At 54.7% G+C, this 17,253-nt stretch overlaps 1 protein-coding gene across 2 annotated transcripts; it reads right to left on the bottom strand.

Annotated features, from left to right (window-relative positions):
* Positions 1-39: 39 nt before the first annotated feature.
* Positions 40-16,820, bottom strand: SLC68A1 (solute carrier family 68 member 1). Of its 2 annotated transcripts, XM_075423621.1 has the most exons (9): positions 16,638-16,820; positions 9,242-9,510; positions 8,697-8,776; positions 7,513-7,962; positions 6,478-6,595; positions 5,409-5,505; positions 4,498-4,669; positions 3,680-3,873; positions 40-3,463 (listed from the first exon to the last, which is right to left on the bottom strand). In XM_075423621.1, exons 2-9 carry the CDS (start codon positions 9,404-9,406, stop codon positions 3,210-3,212), a joined length of 1,530 nt encoding a protein of 509 aa, XP_075279736.1. In that variant the 5' UTR covers positions 9,407-9,510; positions 16,638-16,820; the 3' UTR covers positions 40-3,209. The 2 variants fall into 2 exon arrangements, with proteins under 2 accessions (XP_075279736.1, XP_075279737.1); XM_075423622.1 differs by lacking the exon at positions 7,513-7,962.
* Positions 16,821-17,253: the final 433 nt, after the last annotated feature.

Below are 17,253 nucleotides of genomic sequence, written 5' to 3'. Positions count from 1 at the left end.
GGGTCTTCTTTGAACACCCGTTACCCAGCTGTCCGTTGTTGGCTGCTGACACTGCGTACCGCACGTATGCTTAGCTGAAGAGCCAGCCCGCCCTGCGCCGCCACCCAGCAACTGCTCGTTAGGGACTCGCGCTGTTCTCTGTGGATACGCTAAATGAGAGGACAATGGCCTGTACCAGGACATGGGTGTGAGCAGCAGGTTTGGGAGCAGGGAGCTGTGGCAAGGGCTGTGTCCCGCTCTTCTGTGTATGCCTATCTGCTCACCTCGTGGCTGCTTTGCTTCCACGGGCAGGCCTGCAGCCCCCCTTGCGTCGGCGTGTGCCACTGTTAGCCCCACAGGTTTTCTTACGCGTTATTTGGTGCTTTTTTTCCCCATTGTTAATTTTCTGCAGTAGCTGGCAGTAACAGTGGAGCTGGAGCTGCTCGGTGGCGGTTCCTCCCTGTTCCCCTCCTTTCTGTTCATCGCCACACATCACCTTGGGGTCACTCTCAAGCGCAGACGGGGTGAGAGCTGAAGGGCTGCATGGCGAAAGCGGGTGCACCGCCCCAGCTGCGATGGGTGCGAGCAGCAGCGTGCTGCTCCTGCGGGAGCCGTGTTCTCGGGGCTCACTGCTGGGCTCGGAGAGGTCAGTTCCCAGCTGAGGCCAGGCTGCTTGGTCACCTACTGCTCTCAGAGTTGACTACTTTTTTTTAAGCAAAGAACCTGTCAGGTAAAAGAGAGCTGTCAATGCTCAGCTGCCTTCTGCTGGAAAATCAGTTGCGTTCCTGCTGGTTTGCTGCTTCGTGCAGAGGGGAGGAAGCAAACCCCGCTCAGTTCAGTTACCACCAGGCAGTGCCAGTGATCTCCTCCTCCCCCTCCCAGCCCTGCGCTGGCCTGGCAGCCGCAGCAGTGCTCCATTCTGTAACCCGCAGTGACCGGACAGAGAGGTGCTGTCTTTCGTTTGATCTGCCTGACTGTCCTCTCGCACACTGTCCAAACCATGTTGCCTGGTGGTGCCCAGCATACTTAAATAAAGTCATTCATATACAACCCTCGAGCCTCCTGGCCTCATCTTCCCACCACTGCAGTTGTAAGGATGTAACCTATGTTCTTCTCTTGCCTGTGCAGAATTGTTGCTGGCCAGTCTCTGTAGAGAGACACCATCTCTGGCCCAGGGTTGCCTTCCTGGCCTGGCTTTTGAGCTGTGGTGTGCGCTGGTGCTGTCCAATGCTGCTCTCCTCAGCAACCACGCTATATTATGTTTCTCACTGCAGACGGGCCAAGGGCAGCAGAGGGGTAGAGAAGCTGGGAGTGAGGGCAGCCCCAGCTGAGTGAGGGCAATGGGAGCGATGCCACTGCTGCTGTGAGAAGAGCTGGTGCCAGCCCAGGTGCCTGCTGAGAACTAACAGGGCAAGCTTTGCTCCTGAGGCAGGCCTGGGGATGTGAGAAGGTGGCACAGTGTCCAGGCCAGCAGCTGTCCCCACCTTTGTCCCCAGAAGCAGCTGCTGAAGGAAGAGAACCTCCAGCTGCTGAGGCCTTCCAAAGCAGCAGGGGGAAGCAGCCCACCCCTGCCCAGAAGGTGGGTGATGCACCAGCCCACCCATCCTCCTTGTCCACTGCGGAATCGGGCCCAGGCCCCAGCAGTTTTGCTGGAGAGGAGCAGTCCCCTCAGCTCCCGTACAACCACAGTTGTGCCCCTGCAGCACTGCATGCCCCAGCCACGTTAGATCCACCTGCTAGAGAAATCACCAAGCGGTACAGAAAAGATCATCTTTAATTTATGAAATGAAGAATCATTCTCAATAATTTACGATTGAACCATCAGGAGCTACAGAAGCCTCACAGCAGGAGCGTCTTGGTCCAAGACAGAAGGCAGCCGTGTCCTGAGGCAAGACAGCAGGTCTGTGGGCTGAGACCCCGCAAGGAACCTGGCACTGAGGAGAGAAGAGCACGCCCCTAAGCTGGTAGCAGCCTTCAGACGCTGCCTGCAGAGCCACACAGGGCAGAGCTCTGCCCTGGCACAACTCACCTGCCTGCCCCCAGACACCTCGTAGGGACTGAGGAAACGCTCCTGCACCTCGGGTGTCCCTTCGGTGACTGCCTGCCCCGTCTGCTCCCAGCCAGAGCCAGGGAGACCAAAGCCCCTGCTCTCCTCCTTGGGTCCATGGCTCGGCAGCCACCAAACTCCGGGCCCCCACTCCAAGCGGAGGAGAGCCAAGTGCCTTTCTCTCCCCGCAGAGGCAAAACCTCAACCCCGTGGCTGCGCAGCGCTGTGTCAGACAGGCTCCCGAGAGGAATCAAAGGCACAAAAGCAAGACCTGGTGTGTGCAGGCTGTGCCCTGCCCCTGCGGGAGGGGAAGGTGCCAGGCCACCCCGCTGTGTCACTGCTTCAGGGTTGGCTCCCTGGCCAGCATGGGAGGGGCCTCACATCACAGCCCCGTGACAATGCTGGCTGGGAGGAGAGGAGGGATAAACACAGGCCACGGGATGGCAGGTGAGATGGTCCAGAGCAGCGCTCGGAGCCCAGTTCAAGCCCAGCACCTTTCCCAGCCCAGCAACAGCTCTCTCTGCAAGGCTGCCCAGGAGGGAGCCTCAGCACAAAACAAGCAGAGTCAGCAGACCCGGGCTGTGCAGGATATTGTCATGGGAACAAGAAATGCCTAAGAGCAGATTTGGTCCAAGAACCGCAGCACTGTACGTGAGAGGGGTTGTACCAGCTACTGGGAAAGGCCTTCAGGGTCCTCCCATCCCCACTCCCACTATCCTGAAATCACTCCTCTTGTCACTTGGTCCCTCAGGAGCTTCCCACTCCACTCCCCAAACCTGTGGGGCTCTAGCAAGGAAGGACTCCCTGCGCGGTCTCCTCCTGCCCAGCCAGAGTGGCTGCAGTTCCCCAGGGCCATGCCCACAGCAGAGGACTGCACCAGGAACATGTCTGTCTCTGGCACACACTGCAGCCCAGCACCTCGCTGCTGGGACCAGCAGCACTCTGCTCGCTGGGACAGGCTAGGATAAAATGTTCTTGCTCCTGTGGCCAAGACATCTACCCCAGGCCCCTCGCATGCTGAACTTCTCTGCCTTCCCCCGCGACCACCTCCTGGAATGAGTAAACATTGGCATTACAGCATTTCACAGCCGAACCGTAAACATGGGGGTTTCTCAGCCCGCAGGCTTAGCCTGCAGTGCTGCACCAGCCTGGAACCAGCAGCACCCCGGGGGCTCAGACACCCCTAGATCATTTTGACCTCTGGCGCTCGGCCTTGCGTCAGGCTTTGGCGCTGAGCCTTCACCATCTGCAGATGCTTCCCGTGCAAGCCAAACTGAGACCAGCTGAAGAGCTGCAGCAGTGCGCATGCGATGGGTACGAAGACGAGGAGGTAAAAGCAGCCCTGCTGAAGAGTTGGCTCCAAGGCTGCGGCAGACTCCAGCTTCGGCTGGGCACTCACCACGTTGCTCAAGGGATTGCGCTGGAAGATGTCATAGCCTGGTGTCAGAGAAGAGTTTGTGAGACTGGGGGCACTGGGGACGGACCCTTGTCCGTTCTCTCTGAGTGACGTGGGCTTGAGACGCAGAGCTCAGGCACAGCTTCGCAACTGGGAGAGCCCTCTGCATGCACCCAGAGCACAGTGCACAGCAGAGGACACTGAGCTCAGAGGTCTGCCCTCTCCTGCCCCGCTGCCTTCCCCAGGAGTGGCGTTACCTGTGTATGCGCAGAGCAGCCAGGTGCCGATCAGGGGGGCGAAGGTCTGGCCCGGCTTGGTGACCAGAGCCACCATCCCAAAGAGCAGCGCTGAGGCCGCCTGCTTCCTGCGGTTCAGGACTAGATCCTCATCCACCAAGTCGGTGACCACCAGGTTGAGCAACTTACAGGTTCCTTCTGTGAACACCCGGTTGCTGCAGAACAACCGGCAAAGCACTGAGTAGGGGCACCAAGAACGACAGGAGTAGGTGTGAGATCAAAGAAAATGGTGAGAGGGATGAGAAAGGTTCCCTAACACTTAAAATAAGAATTTCAGAAGGCTACAGGAGGGGAACACTGCTAGCAATAAGCCTGGTGCACCCTGCAGCGATGCCTTGGATCGATCCTGACCTGCCACACAGACAGGCCTGGGGACAGAACACACTGGGCCAGTGGCCAACAGGCAGCTGCAGCACATGCTGAGGGCTATGGCTGCAGGCAGGCTGCGGAGGAAGAGGAGCTCAGTTCAGCAGCTGAAGGCTGCTGCAGAGGAAGACAGGAGCTCAGCTCAGCAGCTGAAGGCTGCCGCAGGCTGCCACCGGCCCTGCCGGGTCTCTGTCCTCCTGACCATCGCTGCCTCCCTCACCCTGCTGCAGGCACAGCCGGGGTTCTGCAGTGACCCGTCCCAAGCTCGGGTGCAGTCAGAGCCGGGAGCCACACAGCTTCTGTGTGACCCTGGCCACTGCTCCCCACCCCCCACTCCTCTCCGTAAAACAGAGACAAGTCGTTTCCCCCTCCCAGGTGGCAGAGAGCAGGGGCAGCGAGCGCTGCCTGCCTACCTGGCAATGAAGATGCAGAGCAGGTACACCTGATCAGGTCCTGCCAGGAGCATGACAACGCTGAGAGCCAGCTTCAGGAAGAAGAGTCCTCGCACCACAGCGTAAACCCCACAGCGGCGGCAGAGGGACAGGAAGTAGAGGTTGTTGAGATGGGGGGCAATGTAGGAAACACCTGAGCAGAGACAAAGGCACAAATAGCTTGAGGGAGTTTCAGTATCCACCATGCCCCCAGGACCGACACTGAGTGAGGGGAGGAGGCTGGCTGTGGCCCGCAGGGCTGCAGGACACACAGTACAGAACAGCCCCCCACACACGCAGACGACTGCAGCAGATTTACTCAGTGGCTTTGTGGCGCAGCTCGCACTCTTCCCACAGGAGGAGGCCTTCTTCCATCAACCCCATGGGCAGGAAGGAAGAGAAGACTCACCCAGTGTCACACAGGGACTGGGACTCAGCCCTGGAGCAGAAATGCGAGGTGGAGGACAGCGTGACCAGACCTGGCCCACACGGACCCCTCCCAGGGTAACTCTGGGACCAGTGCCCACACATCTGTGGCAGCCTGGAAATGGTCCGTGCACCACAAAGGAATTAAATTCAGGGCTGTGTTCCCTGCTGCACCCTGGGGACATGATCCACAGCCACTAATGCTCAGAGCAATACCTCCCTGGTGTATAGGCCCAGCACGTGGGGCTTGTCCCCAGGAGAAAAGATTCCAAGTTACTTCTTGTGTGCCCAGGAAGGACGACTTGGAGGTCCCAGAGAAGCATGTGGGGTGTGTGCACATGTGAATCTTACAGCCCAGAGACCGGTCTGTGAGCGCACCTCTCCCCAGATGGAGTTTGGGAACAGTGAGTCCAGACTCGGGCCAGGTCCTCACCCGGCTGCTCCCTCCAGTCCCACCCAAGACTCACCAAGCAGGAAGGATCCAGTGGAGACAGAGATCTGGTCTGACAGCAGGTGCTCCAGGAACAGAGGGAAGAAGTTGCTGTTAAAGTGGCAGTGAAAAACCTGTGAAAGCAGCATGCGGATGAGCTGGTCAGCAGGAACAGCCGTAAGAGAGAACAGAAAAAGCTAACAGCCCTCTGGGCTCTGTTACCCTAGGAGCCCTGTGCCGAGGGACCATGCAGGATGGGCCTGGAGTACTTCAGCAGAGCAAGAGCTTGGCTGTGGAGTTCACAACGCTGCAGGCTTTGAGACTGCAAAGCTGCAACAGCACCAGCCGTGCCCGCTGCATGCCTGGGGTCAGCACCGCTGCCCAGCTGCCAAGGCACTGCTCGCAGGGCACCCACTCCGCACACAGCGCTGCTGGGGCCGGGCAAGGAGCTGGCAGCAGGGACCACAAGGGTCTGGAGGAGGCAGCTGTCAGGAGGACAAAGATAAGGCAGCAGCGAGGCTCAAACAGAAAGACGCAGAACAGCATAAAGCACTTGCCTGAGGGGAACCGAGGGATCCCCAGGCAGACAGGAGCTGCGATTGCAGCACACAAAGCTGGGCAGGCTGCCGGCATTTGGTAGCAATCACTGAAGAGGATGAAGAACAGCAAAGGCAAAAGCCAGCTGGGAGGTGGATCCAGCTGGACAGTGAGAACAGCGACGTGAGCCGCAGGAAAGCGGCAGACTACGCTGACAGCCACGCCAGCAAACTGCACTCCTGAACTCGCCCCCACCACGAGCCAGGCCTTGTGCTTCTGCACCCCAGATGGGCTGCAGAGAGCTCAGCCAGCCCCCAGAATCCAGCCTACGCTGCGGAGAGAGGAAGGAGCCCCCCACAGCTTGCTCAGGAAGCATCCTCGGGTCACAAGCAAGTAGAGTGGCTATCAGCTGCTGAATCAGCCAGTGTGTGCAGGAGGCTCCAAGAGCAAGTGGGTGCTGGAAATACCTCTGCCCTTCCTGGGGAACTCACATACTGCTGAATCAGCATCCCAAACAGCCAGAGCCAGCACTCATCCTCTGAATCACAACGCACCGCTGCTGTGCCTACCTGGATGAGATTCATGCAGACAAACCAGAGGAAGTTGCGGTGCCGGGAGAGCTGCTGGAGATACTCTGCCAGGGTGATCCTCTTCTCCTGGGGGACGGAGAGTTTCTCAATGTACAGCCTAAAGGCAGAGGACAAAAAAAAGCAACAATTAATCCCTCACACCAAGCAGGGGAGAGCCCCCAGCTCTCTCTGTGTAGATGCAGACGTGTCTCTCCTCAGCTCCAATCCCAACCTTTCCTCTCCCTGGACCAGATCAAAACAGTACAGTCTACACAATGTTTGCTTATTGCTAGCAAGAACCACAGGCAATAGGCCTCCCAAAAAACATTTGTCTTCTGAACCCAAAATTCAGATTTCTGTCCATAAAAGCATTCTCCTCTTATTAGCCACTCCTCTATGCATATGCTCCTCTTCAGATCCCTGCAGTCAGCTCACCTGGCAGATCTCGCCAGATCTGCTGTGTTAGTACAGCACAAAGCTGGCAGCTTGTAACAAGAGACGACAAGTGAGGCATCCCAAGGAAAAGCAAAGGAGTTGAACAGAGAAAACCAGCTGCATCGTGGCCCACCAACAGCCCAGCCACTACCAGGTAGCTAAAGCGAGCAAAAGGGTAAGAGACATTCGCTTGTCCAACTCCACAGGAAGGGGCACCAAGGTGGTCTCGTGCTCGAGCAGGAATGCTTTCACGATATGCTGCTGCTGACATTTTGCCACTCACAGGCCTCACTGGGTGCTCTAGATATTAATTCATTTCGTGTTCCAAACACTGGATGGCCATACAGCAGGTCAGGGCTCTGCCTCCAGTTTGGGCCAGGGATGTCACGAGATAGTTTGGTCCTATTTTCAGAGGGCCTTAGGAGCCAGCGTGACAGAGGTGATTCTGAAAACTGTATCAACAAACAAGAACCATAGATGGTTAAACAAAGATTTGCCTCATCATGGATCTCCCACAAATTTAGTTTGCTGTAGTGCATAAAAGGACTCTACAGATCTATGCCAGGCCTTTGTCCCTGCCACAGAACTGGTGACACCTACTCTTTTAGGGTTGATTCTTGGTCCCATTTCACTTTCCCATCAGCCTCAAACCGCTGGCGGAGCAGCTGCGTGGACAGTGTAAAACCAGCGATGGAGCAGAGGGCCAGCACAATGCAAAATATGCGAAAGGAAAAGAAGTCCTCTTTGTTCCAGACTGCGTAGGACATGAAGACAGAGAGGGAACCTATGGCACTGAAGAGGGAGCAGTAGAAGTTGAGGCTGGTCCTGTCTTTTGCTGACACAGCCAGGTCTGCGAGCAAGGCGTTGTGATGGAGGTCGACCATGGTGAGAAAGCTGTCGTACATGCAAAGGCAAAGAAGGAACTGCAAACCAGGATGAGTCCAGGCAACCCAGAAAGCCAGGAAAGAGATGGCAAAGAGGGGGCCATTGTGGCTTAGGGCTCTGAGCCTCTTCAGAACTACTTCTGGGGAAGAAATCTCTGCTCCTGGCCTGCAAGAGAAGACAAAAACTTCAGGACACCTGGACAAAACCCTGCATGACCATGATGTATTCTCCCTCTCCAAGGAAGCTGTGTAAATGGCATAGACACAAATACAGCTTTTGCTCATACATACACCAAAAACAAGGGTTAAGAAGGCCAAAAAGCATGAAGGAAAGGATGTTTTTTCTCCAGAGCAAGTCTCTCCCTGCTAGTGATGCACTGTCTGCTTTGCACAATGTAAATTATTTCAATGACCACTTAAGTTTTTGCTAGGTACAGGAAGCCACATCACGATTTTCATTAAAAGCTTGACACAAATACATGAGAAATGCAAATAGCCAACAGTGATCAGTGATCCAGGGAGTTTGGGAACAACTGGTCTGAGGCATTCCAGGTGGAAACAATTGCCCTTTCCCCACCTTTTGTCTCCCAAACCACACAGGGACACTCTCCAACACCCCATTAAGAGGCTTGAGGTTTTAGACACCCATATTTTAGGTTCTGTAGGACTCCTGTGACTGTTAAGGGCTAGGGTCACATCTACTCAGTAGATGTGCGACTTCCTCTATACAGCCAGGTACCGAAATAACATGCAAAGAGCACGAAACTTCTAAGACACCAGGAAAAGCCATTTAAGAGTTACGTGCCCCAGTAACCATTCCCACGCCATCGTTTTAAAGCTGCCAATCTCACATCATCTCCCCCACTTCCCAGCCTCTGCTGGAAGTAGAACTTGACTTACTGCTGTGTGCTAAGGAACACCCGGTCGCTCAGCCAGCCAAACAGAGGGTCATTGAGGCTGTTCCAGATCAGAAACACTGTCTAGGAAAGAAAACAGGGCAATGAAACAAGCCACAGGACAGCTCCCACAAAGCCTCAGTTCTGTTACGGAAGCAAGCAGCGCTGAGCTGGCACTGTGAACAACACAGGAACCGTCCCAGCGCACCTTCCCTGCCCCATCACCGCCGTACGATTCCCCTGTCTGGGGCAACTGCCAGATTAACAGGGCAGGGCCAGTGGTTTTCCCCGCCTGTGAAACACCCCAACATCCCCAGAGGAAAGGTGGTCTTAAGAACAAAGTCTCTGGGTTTCTATCCCAGCCTGTTCTCTGTTCATGCAAGCGGGGAAAACTGGAAATCCCAAGTTAGCACTCGGAATGCTCCCTTGCTCCCTCTCCAAAGGGGAACACTGCTGTTACAACTAATGCTCTTCACACTTCTAGCAGGGAGTAGTTACAGTTTCAGAATTTCTTACTTAAGAAGGCAGAAGCCTATGGAAAAGACTAACCTCTCCTATCCAAAAGGACAGTTTATCAATCTTGTAAACAGAGACAAAGGTGTCCACGTAGTACAGGAGGAATACGTTGTGCAAAATGGAAACAAACAGCGACAGGGACCCGTAGATCACCGCAGTGGGCAAATGAGAGAGACAAGCCAACGGTCGCAACCCCATGTTGGTGCAGTCAGCGTTCAGCTCCCTCGATCACCTCCATTTCAGATGGGATGCCTTCTCCCAACACCTGCCACATCTTTGTTGGGGCCAATCCATCGTTGCTCCTGCATGAGAGAAAACAAATAATAAAATAAACCAGATTCAATTTCTTAAATGAACTAAAAGCTGAATCAAATTAATTGGTCAATCTTTGCCAGCAGAGATCAGAATTCATACTGCTTTGAGGAGCTGTTCAAAAGTGGATTGGAGGGGGATTTAAGAGACTAAAAGCTGTCTGCTGCACTAAAGCTGTTTCATTAAGCCAAGGCCAGGCTGCAGGCTCCTGGGGGTACAACTGTCTCCTCGTGAGCAGGTGGCCCCGTCCTTTACCCTGTGATGTTCTTTGTTACCCAGCAAGTAGCCGATTAGCTCCTTCCAGCTCTTTAAAGGCAAGGTCACAGGGGGAACCAAGCTAGGTAGCTCCAAACAACAAAGCAGCCTTCAGAAAATACTCCTAGTCACTGACATTTTTAAGTACCGGCGTAAATTTTTAGCCAAATAAAAACTGCAACAGCTGTGATGTAATCTCACATGTCCACACTGCTTTCCCCCAGCAGCCACAGCTGACTGCACCTGGGCTGGCTCAGACACGAGTGATTTACAGCAAGCAGCCTTGCTGCTTTGTGGCATGAAGAGACATGACCAGAACGTGATGGCACGCAGCAGACACGCTGCCATCCTGCGACAGAGAGTCGCTTAGCAGCTGCCTAGCTCGCCTTGGAGTGGCCTGAATTTTAGGATCAGTGTCTGAAAGATGCTTTGCCTGGGCAGCAATATATAAACAAACAAAACAAGTGGAAATGGCAGCCTAATACCAGAGCAAGTCACTGTACACTCACAAGGGGCTGAGGTGTGAGGGGAGGACTCCTCACAGCAGTGTGGACAGGGAGGTGGGACCATCGTCCTCCCACGAGGTACTCTCATGCTTTTCAACTGAGCCCCCTCTCGCACTCAAGTTGCTACAGACCAAAGGCAAAACACAAGGCACAGCTTCAGAGGCACTTGTGTATCTGGTGAGATGTTAAGGGTTCTTAACTCAGTGTAAGTCAGCTTCTCCAGCCCGTGCCATCATAAGGAGCCCTGTTCACAGCATACACGATAGGTGACAACAAGGTCGCTATGTCAACACTGTCAAAAGCAAGATAAAGGGCTGGAAGTCACTTCTGTCTCAGCCCTCCAGGCTCCACACTCCCCCAACTCAGACATGTCATGGGGACTTCACGACGCAGGATAAGAATGAGTGCATCAAAAAACGGGAAACTACGCACCAAGCCAGCCTTCCTGGGCTTGCAACATCAGCTGCAGCAAGTCCAAGCAGAAGATCAAGCAGAAGAATAAACAGCTGGGTATGAAATCTGATGAAACACCAGTCCCATTCAGCATTTCCCAGAAGCCATGAGTCTGACCACTTCTAGGCAAGATTAGAAAACCAAAAATAACCTCTGCTCTGCCTAGCCCAAGGAATTCCTCAAAACTAGCTCAGAAAGAGCAGGAACAGCATTTGTTCCAATCAATTACATCACTAGATTGAAACTGCACATCAGCTCCACTCCCAGCCAAAGCGCTAGACCTCAACAGGATCCAACTGCAGAGCCCTCATGGAGCGGAGCCACCATCCTGCATCCCCGCCATGCCAAAACCCATGGCCAGATAAATGGAAGACGCTGCTTGGAGGGGAATTCAGACAATGAACTTTTATAGGTGTAATTAAAGACAGACAAGCTTCAGGGGGAAATTGTATTTTGTATGGTCATGAGTTGAAAAGGAATCAAGAATTTGTGATGTGTAAAGATAAAGGTTAAGAAGAATGGAGAGCTAAGTCAACTGACCCACCGATGAGTCCTACGTCTCTCCCCAAGAGCCTTCTGCAGAGGACTGGCTCAAGGGCAGATGAAGCCATCGGAGTGCCAGACACCCTCATGAATGGGATGGAGAGCAAGCGGACGGCACCATTTTGCACCATATGAAACCTAAGTGAATCCAGACCTTGACCACCGTGTGCACATCCAACCTCACTACAAAATTCCTGAGATAGAAATGAGGGAGATCAAGGAAGGACAGCTAAAGTGAGCAGGGGACTGAGGCAGCTGCCTGCTGAGGAAAGACTAAACAGCAGGGACTCTTCAGGCAGAGACAAAAGGCTGAAGGGGGACACAATCAAGGTTTACAGAGTCCCACAAGCAGTGGATAAGGTGAAGGTGGAACTGCTGTATGCCCAGGACACAAGAACTGGAAGCACTCACTGTAACTAGCAGGAAATCGGTTTAAAGCATATGAAAATACGTCTTCACCAGGCAGGCAGCAAACATCTGACAAAATTGCTGCTAAAGGAGGCTGCAGAGATGGGTGGCAGGTTTAAAGGATTAGACGAGTTCATGGAAAACAGCTGTACACACGGAGCTACTAGAGGGAAGAGGCAGGGAAATCCGGAGGGCTACGCATGCTGGGGATGGAGGAGCAGAAAGGCCCACAAACAGCAGCCAGGCTCACGTGCTCTCCCCCTCAACGGCATCTCCTGCTGCAGATACGCAGCGAGACAGACCAACGGTCTGACCTGCTAGGGCTCTTCCTGACCCAGCCTTGACTTTGCTACCCAGCGCCTGTTTGAAAGCAAAGCCTGCTCTGGGCTTGGTCCTTAGCACTGCACTTCACACGCGTACCCATCCAAATGACGCTTCACTAAGCACACGTTGCACAAACCACAGCTGCTGAAGTTTCCAGAGACACCTCATTTTGTCATTTGTATGCTACAGTGCTGATTAAAGAAGGTGAAGTTCCACATTTTCTCCTTTGTCACTTCCTCAGAGACGGGCAACCCCTCCAGCCAGCTGACGTTTGTAAGTGATTTCACTTTGCTGGCATAGTTGTTCGGTCATTTTTAACTTTTTTATTTTCCCTACACATCTGCAAACGTGCAGATGAAAAGAAACAAGTCATAGCTGTCCGTAAGAAGTACATTTTGCTTCTACATCCAAAGCACTGTGCTATTTAAGCTTGCCACACTGGTATTTTCATAACCTTTTCCTTGGAATGGAGAATTACTTATGGAGTATGTCAGAACTTTTCAACATTAGGCTTCAAGTAGTAATGGGAAGAGGAGCTGCAGGAGGGAATAGCTATCATTCATTCACGCTGATATTCTAACGCACAGTCGTAAAGCAACAAGCTCGTAAATTAGAAAGCAACTAGCCTTTATTTCAGAAACTTCCACCTCCGCATCTGACATCTGGCGTTGCTCCTGCCAGTGACGTTTGCAGATCTTATCTTTTTGAGAAGGATGTTTGAATGCTGGCTACCAGGAAAGGATTGCTTTTGTTTGAGAGTGCTGGCGTACGGCGGCTGGAAACACAGCACAGTTTGCGGCTCGCCCATCTGCTCTAATTTCCCAGCCAGCTCACAGCTGGATTCCCAAGTCATTGTGTCCCATGGCGATTCAGCAACCCCGTGGCCTTACAACAAGACTGAGGTCCAGCCTTCCACAGCGGAAGCCGGTTGTACTGAGTTGGCAGCAGAGCCATGTACATGAATCTTGGCCTAACCCAGTCTTTTCAGCAGGGCCAGATGATTCCTACATGCTGAAGATGCTACTCAGGAACCCAAAATAGCCATCTGCAGACCTGACCACAGTAACAGGATGACTCTCCCAGTTTTCCTCCACTATATGGGTAATGCAGGCTGGAATAACCCAAATAATACTTCAGGATACGTCTGCGCTTGCTCCAGCCATCGCCATGCTGCCTCTGCTGCATATTCTGGATTTTGGGTGGCTTACTAGCTAAAGCAGAGGGCCAGATACACCAGCTCTGTGTCTCTGCATCTGCTACACAATACATCCACCGGCCAGATAAGCCACCCAAGAGGGGACCCTCTTTCTAGACATTCCTCACGGCCAAACAGGACTGGGCTACTGGAGGCCCAGCCCCATCCACAGTGAAGCCAGGCTGGAGCTGCGCCCGCAAAAGAGCTCCTGCCCAGTAACCTGTGCCACCACAGCACATCAGTTCCTCCCAGACCCCATAAGTGACATTCTCAGCCAGAGGAGACAGTCAGGCAAGTCTTCACCTGGTCAGGCTTACCTGTCAGCGACAAGAGGGATTGAGTGCACCCTCCGCAAGTCTGCAAATGACACCAAGTAGTGTGGTGCAGCCGACTTGCTGGAGAGAAGGGATGCCATCCAGAGGGACCTGGACAGGCTTCAGAGGTGGGCCTGTGTGAACCTCATGAAGTTCAACAAGGCCAAGTGCAAGGTCCTGCACATGGGTCAGGGCAATTCCAAGCACAAATACAGGCTGGGCAGAGAATGGATTGAGAGCAGCCTTGAGGAGAAAGACTTGGGGGTGCTGGTGGATGAGAAACTCAACACGACCCGGCACTGTACACTCACAGCCCAGAACGCCAACCGCATCCTGGGCGGCATCAAGAGAAGCGTGGCCAGCAGGGCCAGGGAGGGGATTCTGCCCCTCTACTCCGCTCTTGTGAGACCCCACCTGGGAGTCCTGCATCCAGCTCTGGAGCCCCCAGCACAGGAAATACATGGACCTGTTGGAGCGGGGCCAGAGAAGGCCACAAAAAAGATTCAATGGATGGAACACCTCTCCTAGGAGGAAAGCCTGGGAGAGTTGGGGTGGTTCAGCCTGGAGAAGAGAAGGCCTGAGGAGACCTTATTGCTGCCTTCCAGTACCTGAAGGGGGCCTGCACGAAGGCTGGAGAGGGACTTAATACAAGGGCCTGTAGTGATAGGACAAGGGGTAATGGCTTTAAACTGAAAGAGGGTAGATTTAGATTAGACACAAGGGAGAAATTCTTTACTATGAGGATTGTGAGGCACTGGAACAGGATGCTCAGAGAAGCTATGGATGCCCCCTCTCTGGCAGTGTTCAAGGCCAGGCTGGATGGGGCTTTGAGCAACCTGGTCTAGTGGAAGGTGTCCCTGCCCATGGCAGGGGGGTTGGAACTATGTGATCTATAAGGTCCCTTCCAACACAAACCATTCTATGAAGTCCATTTTGTAAGCATGGAGCAGGTTCTGCACATTCTTTCCCACCCTGCACGTGGTACCCCAGGAGGCCTCCAAAGCACAAACACCTCTGTGGGTCCTCACCCCATGGAGCTACTCAGATTCTGGCAGGACTCTGTTCAGCAAGAATGGAAATCCCTCCATGGAGCTATTTCACTGAATGAAACTGACAGAGCCTCCACTTGAACCAAAAAGAGTCTCAAAATCCCATTCCTATTCCAGCAAAGCTCCTATCTAGACACACACTTCACAAAATTTAGGCTCCTCTGACCAAACTTTGATCCCATGCACCCTCTTAGAGGTAGATATATCTTCAAGACTCTCAGTTTCTCTACCATACCACTTCTGAAATCCTTACGCCACATTTCCTCAGATAATCCGCTTGCTAACAGAGAGTCTTGAGGAAACGCCAAACACAGTTCCACGTGAAACATTAACAAACTCCCCGACAGCAGACTCCCAGCAGCCCGCTATCCAAATGGTAAAGCAATGAAGCCTTTGAAAACCTGATACCATCTGCGTCAGGCAAGGGAAGGTGCCACTTGGAAGAGGCTATGAGGGCGTTCCCCAGTACTGTTTACCAATTCAACAATCGCAGATGCCTCTGTATCACAAGCAGTTTGGTAACACCCTTTTTGTTACAGGCAATCAGGTGCTCCCGTCACTCCTGCAGAGTTCATACGCATAAACAGAACCGCCACACAGATGACAATTAACATCTTGAACCAGCTGGTAGTTTCTGTGGAGCTGTGTTCCAGCAGGGCAATCTCATTAAACCAGATCTCATTCCCTAATGAGATTACAAGGTTCTTTAATAGAGGTAACTGGGTAGATCTCATAGTCTTGGAATCTGGTAAGACATTTAACTTAACAGCATGCTGCATCCCTTTTCTAAACAACTCATTGTTTTACAGTGTCAGGAAAACTATTAGACAGATTGAGAACTGGTTTCCCTTGACGTCACCATCAGCGTTAAATGACGATCCTGTAGTGGACTTACACAGCACTGGTATGGGGACCAGTACCAGGTAACTCTGGCCTCAAATTACAGATCTGGAAGTAAATACGAAACTCTTACTGAAAACAGCTCCCAAGAGTGGAATCATAAAAGCTAGAAGAGGGGATTACTACACGGGTAGCCCCTGTTCTTGTTCAGGCTCAACAGGAAGCAGAAGGTGAGAAGCACTTTTCACCACTCTGCCGAAGCGGCAGCAGCTGGGAGTTTCCGCCACTCCATCTCCATCTTCTCGCCAGGGAGACTTTTCACCTGCACGAACCTCTCGAAGCCGCAGTCACCCCCCTAATGCCCCGTCTTCGGCCACCAGCCACACACCACTAACTGCAGGGCTGATGGAAGCCCAGCCGCCGCGGCCACCAGAGATCTCCACGGCATATAGGCCTGCAGACCATGGCACTAGGTCGCTAACTGAAGTCACTGATGTCCCCTGTGAGAGAAAGGAACGCAGGGAGCCAGGCAACGCCTGCGAAGCAAGGCCAGAGACGGGGACGCCATTTCTGTGGCCACCGAGAGGACGAGCCCCAGCACCGGTGAGCTGCCATCCAGCCCCCATCTGCAAGGATGCCCCGTGCTGAGGGGAGGCCTAGCAGCCCTCGCTCAGGCAGGGGCAAGCCCATCGTTGCGTGGTGGGCTCCCATTCAGGCTCCATGGCGGCAGAGGGCCCATTTGGGGTTGTGCTGTCAGGTGAGGGGAAGGTGTGACAAGGACACGATGGCCAGAGGCTTGCTCCACGCCTCCAGGTAAGGTATGGCAATGCCAGGGCCACCATCTGCCCCCGAGACCCTGCGAGGGGTTGGCAGCGAGACCCCGACCACCGCGGGGCACAGAAGCACTGAGGCCCCTGCCCACGGGCACTGACAGCAGGGAGGGAAGGCACCCCCCGGGCCCAGGTGAGACCGTCCAGAGTAACGGGGGCAGGCACACCCCAGGGCTCTACCAATGCGGGGAGGGGGGGGGGGGGAACCCCCCACCCCACCCCGCACGAGTCGCCCCACTGCCGGAGGGAGGGGGGAATCCTCACCCCACTTGGACTGCCCCATGCCGTGAGGAAGGGGTGTCTCCCCCACCCCGCCCGGACAGCCCCGTTGTCCAGGCCGGCACTGGGGTGGGGGAGACACCGCACCCCTCCCCACAGCCACCCCCTCAGCGCCTCCTACCTGCGTCCGCTACCGGCGCCGTCCCCGCCGTTCCGCCGCCGTACCGCACGGCCGCGCATGCGCACCTCGCGGCCTCCCGACTCCGGCCTGATGCCATCTTGCGTCCTGGCAAGTGAAGCCGCCCCGGCCGCCATCTCGTGTGAGGTCACCTCGCCGGGAAGCGGCGGAAAGCCGCGCCGGCTTCCTCGGCCGCCTCGTTTGCATTAGCCCCGCCCCTCAGCGACCAGGAGCCGCAGCGGGGAAGGGCTTCCCGGGGGCCTTTCTAGCCAGGAGAGGCCGGCTCCTCTATGATCATGCTGCTCGCGGAGCGCCTGTCGCCATGGAAACGTTGCTGGCCCGGCGGGGCCCAGCGGCGCCATCGCTGTGCGCGGCTCCGCGGCTGGGCCGGGCCGGGCCCCTGCCGCGGACGGCAGCGAAGGCGTGGCGGCCCCAAGGCCCTGTCCCCCGGGGTGCCCTCCGACGGGCAGGCCGCCCTGGGGCCTGCCGCCCCTCTCCCCGGCACCGCGGGGCTGGAGGAGGACCCGGGCTGGGAAGCGCAAGATGGGTCCCGGTGAAGAGAGTTAGGCTCGTGGTGCCTTTTCGCCTGAAACATCTCGAGCTGCTCCGAGGGAGCCTC

Source organism: Opisthocomus hoazin, chromosome 6, assembly GCF_030867145.1.
Source record: "Opisthocomus hoazin isolate bOpiHoa1 chromosome 6, bOpiHoa1.hap1, whole genome shotgun sequence".
Lineage (NCBI taxonomy): Eukaryota > Metazoa > Chordata > Aves > Opisthocomiformes > Opisthocomidae > Opisthocomus > Opisthocomus hoazin.
The sequence above is the reverse complement of the archived record's forward strand: the minus strand, read 5'-3'. Positions and strand labels throughout refer to the sequence as shown.

What these genes read in the sequence shown, in the direction of transcription:
- SLC68A1 (XM_075423621.1), bottom strand. Translation starts at nt 9,406, where the DNA reads ATGGGGTTGCGACCGTTGGCTTGTCTCTCTCATTTGCCCACTGCGGTG. An exon ending in CACTGGATCCTTCCTGCTTG is followed by an intron (nt 4,670 to 5,408) that starts GTGAGTCTTGGG and finishes GTCTCTGCTCAG; the next exon opens with GTGTTTCCTACATTGCCCCC. An exon ending in CTCTGCATCTTCATTGCCAG is followed by an intron (nt 3,874 to 4,497) that starts GTAGGCAGGCAG and finishes GTTGTTCTGCAG; the next exon opens with CAACCGGGTGTTCACAGAAG.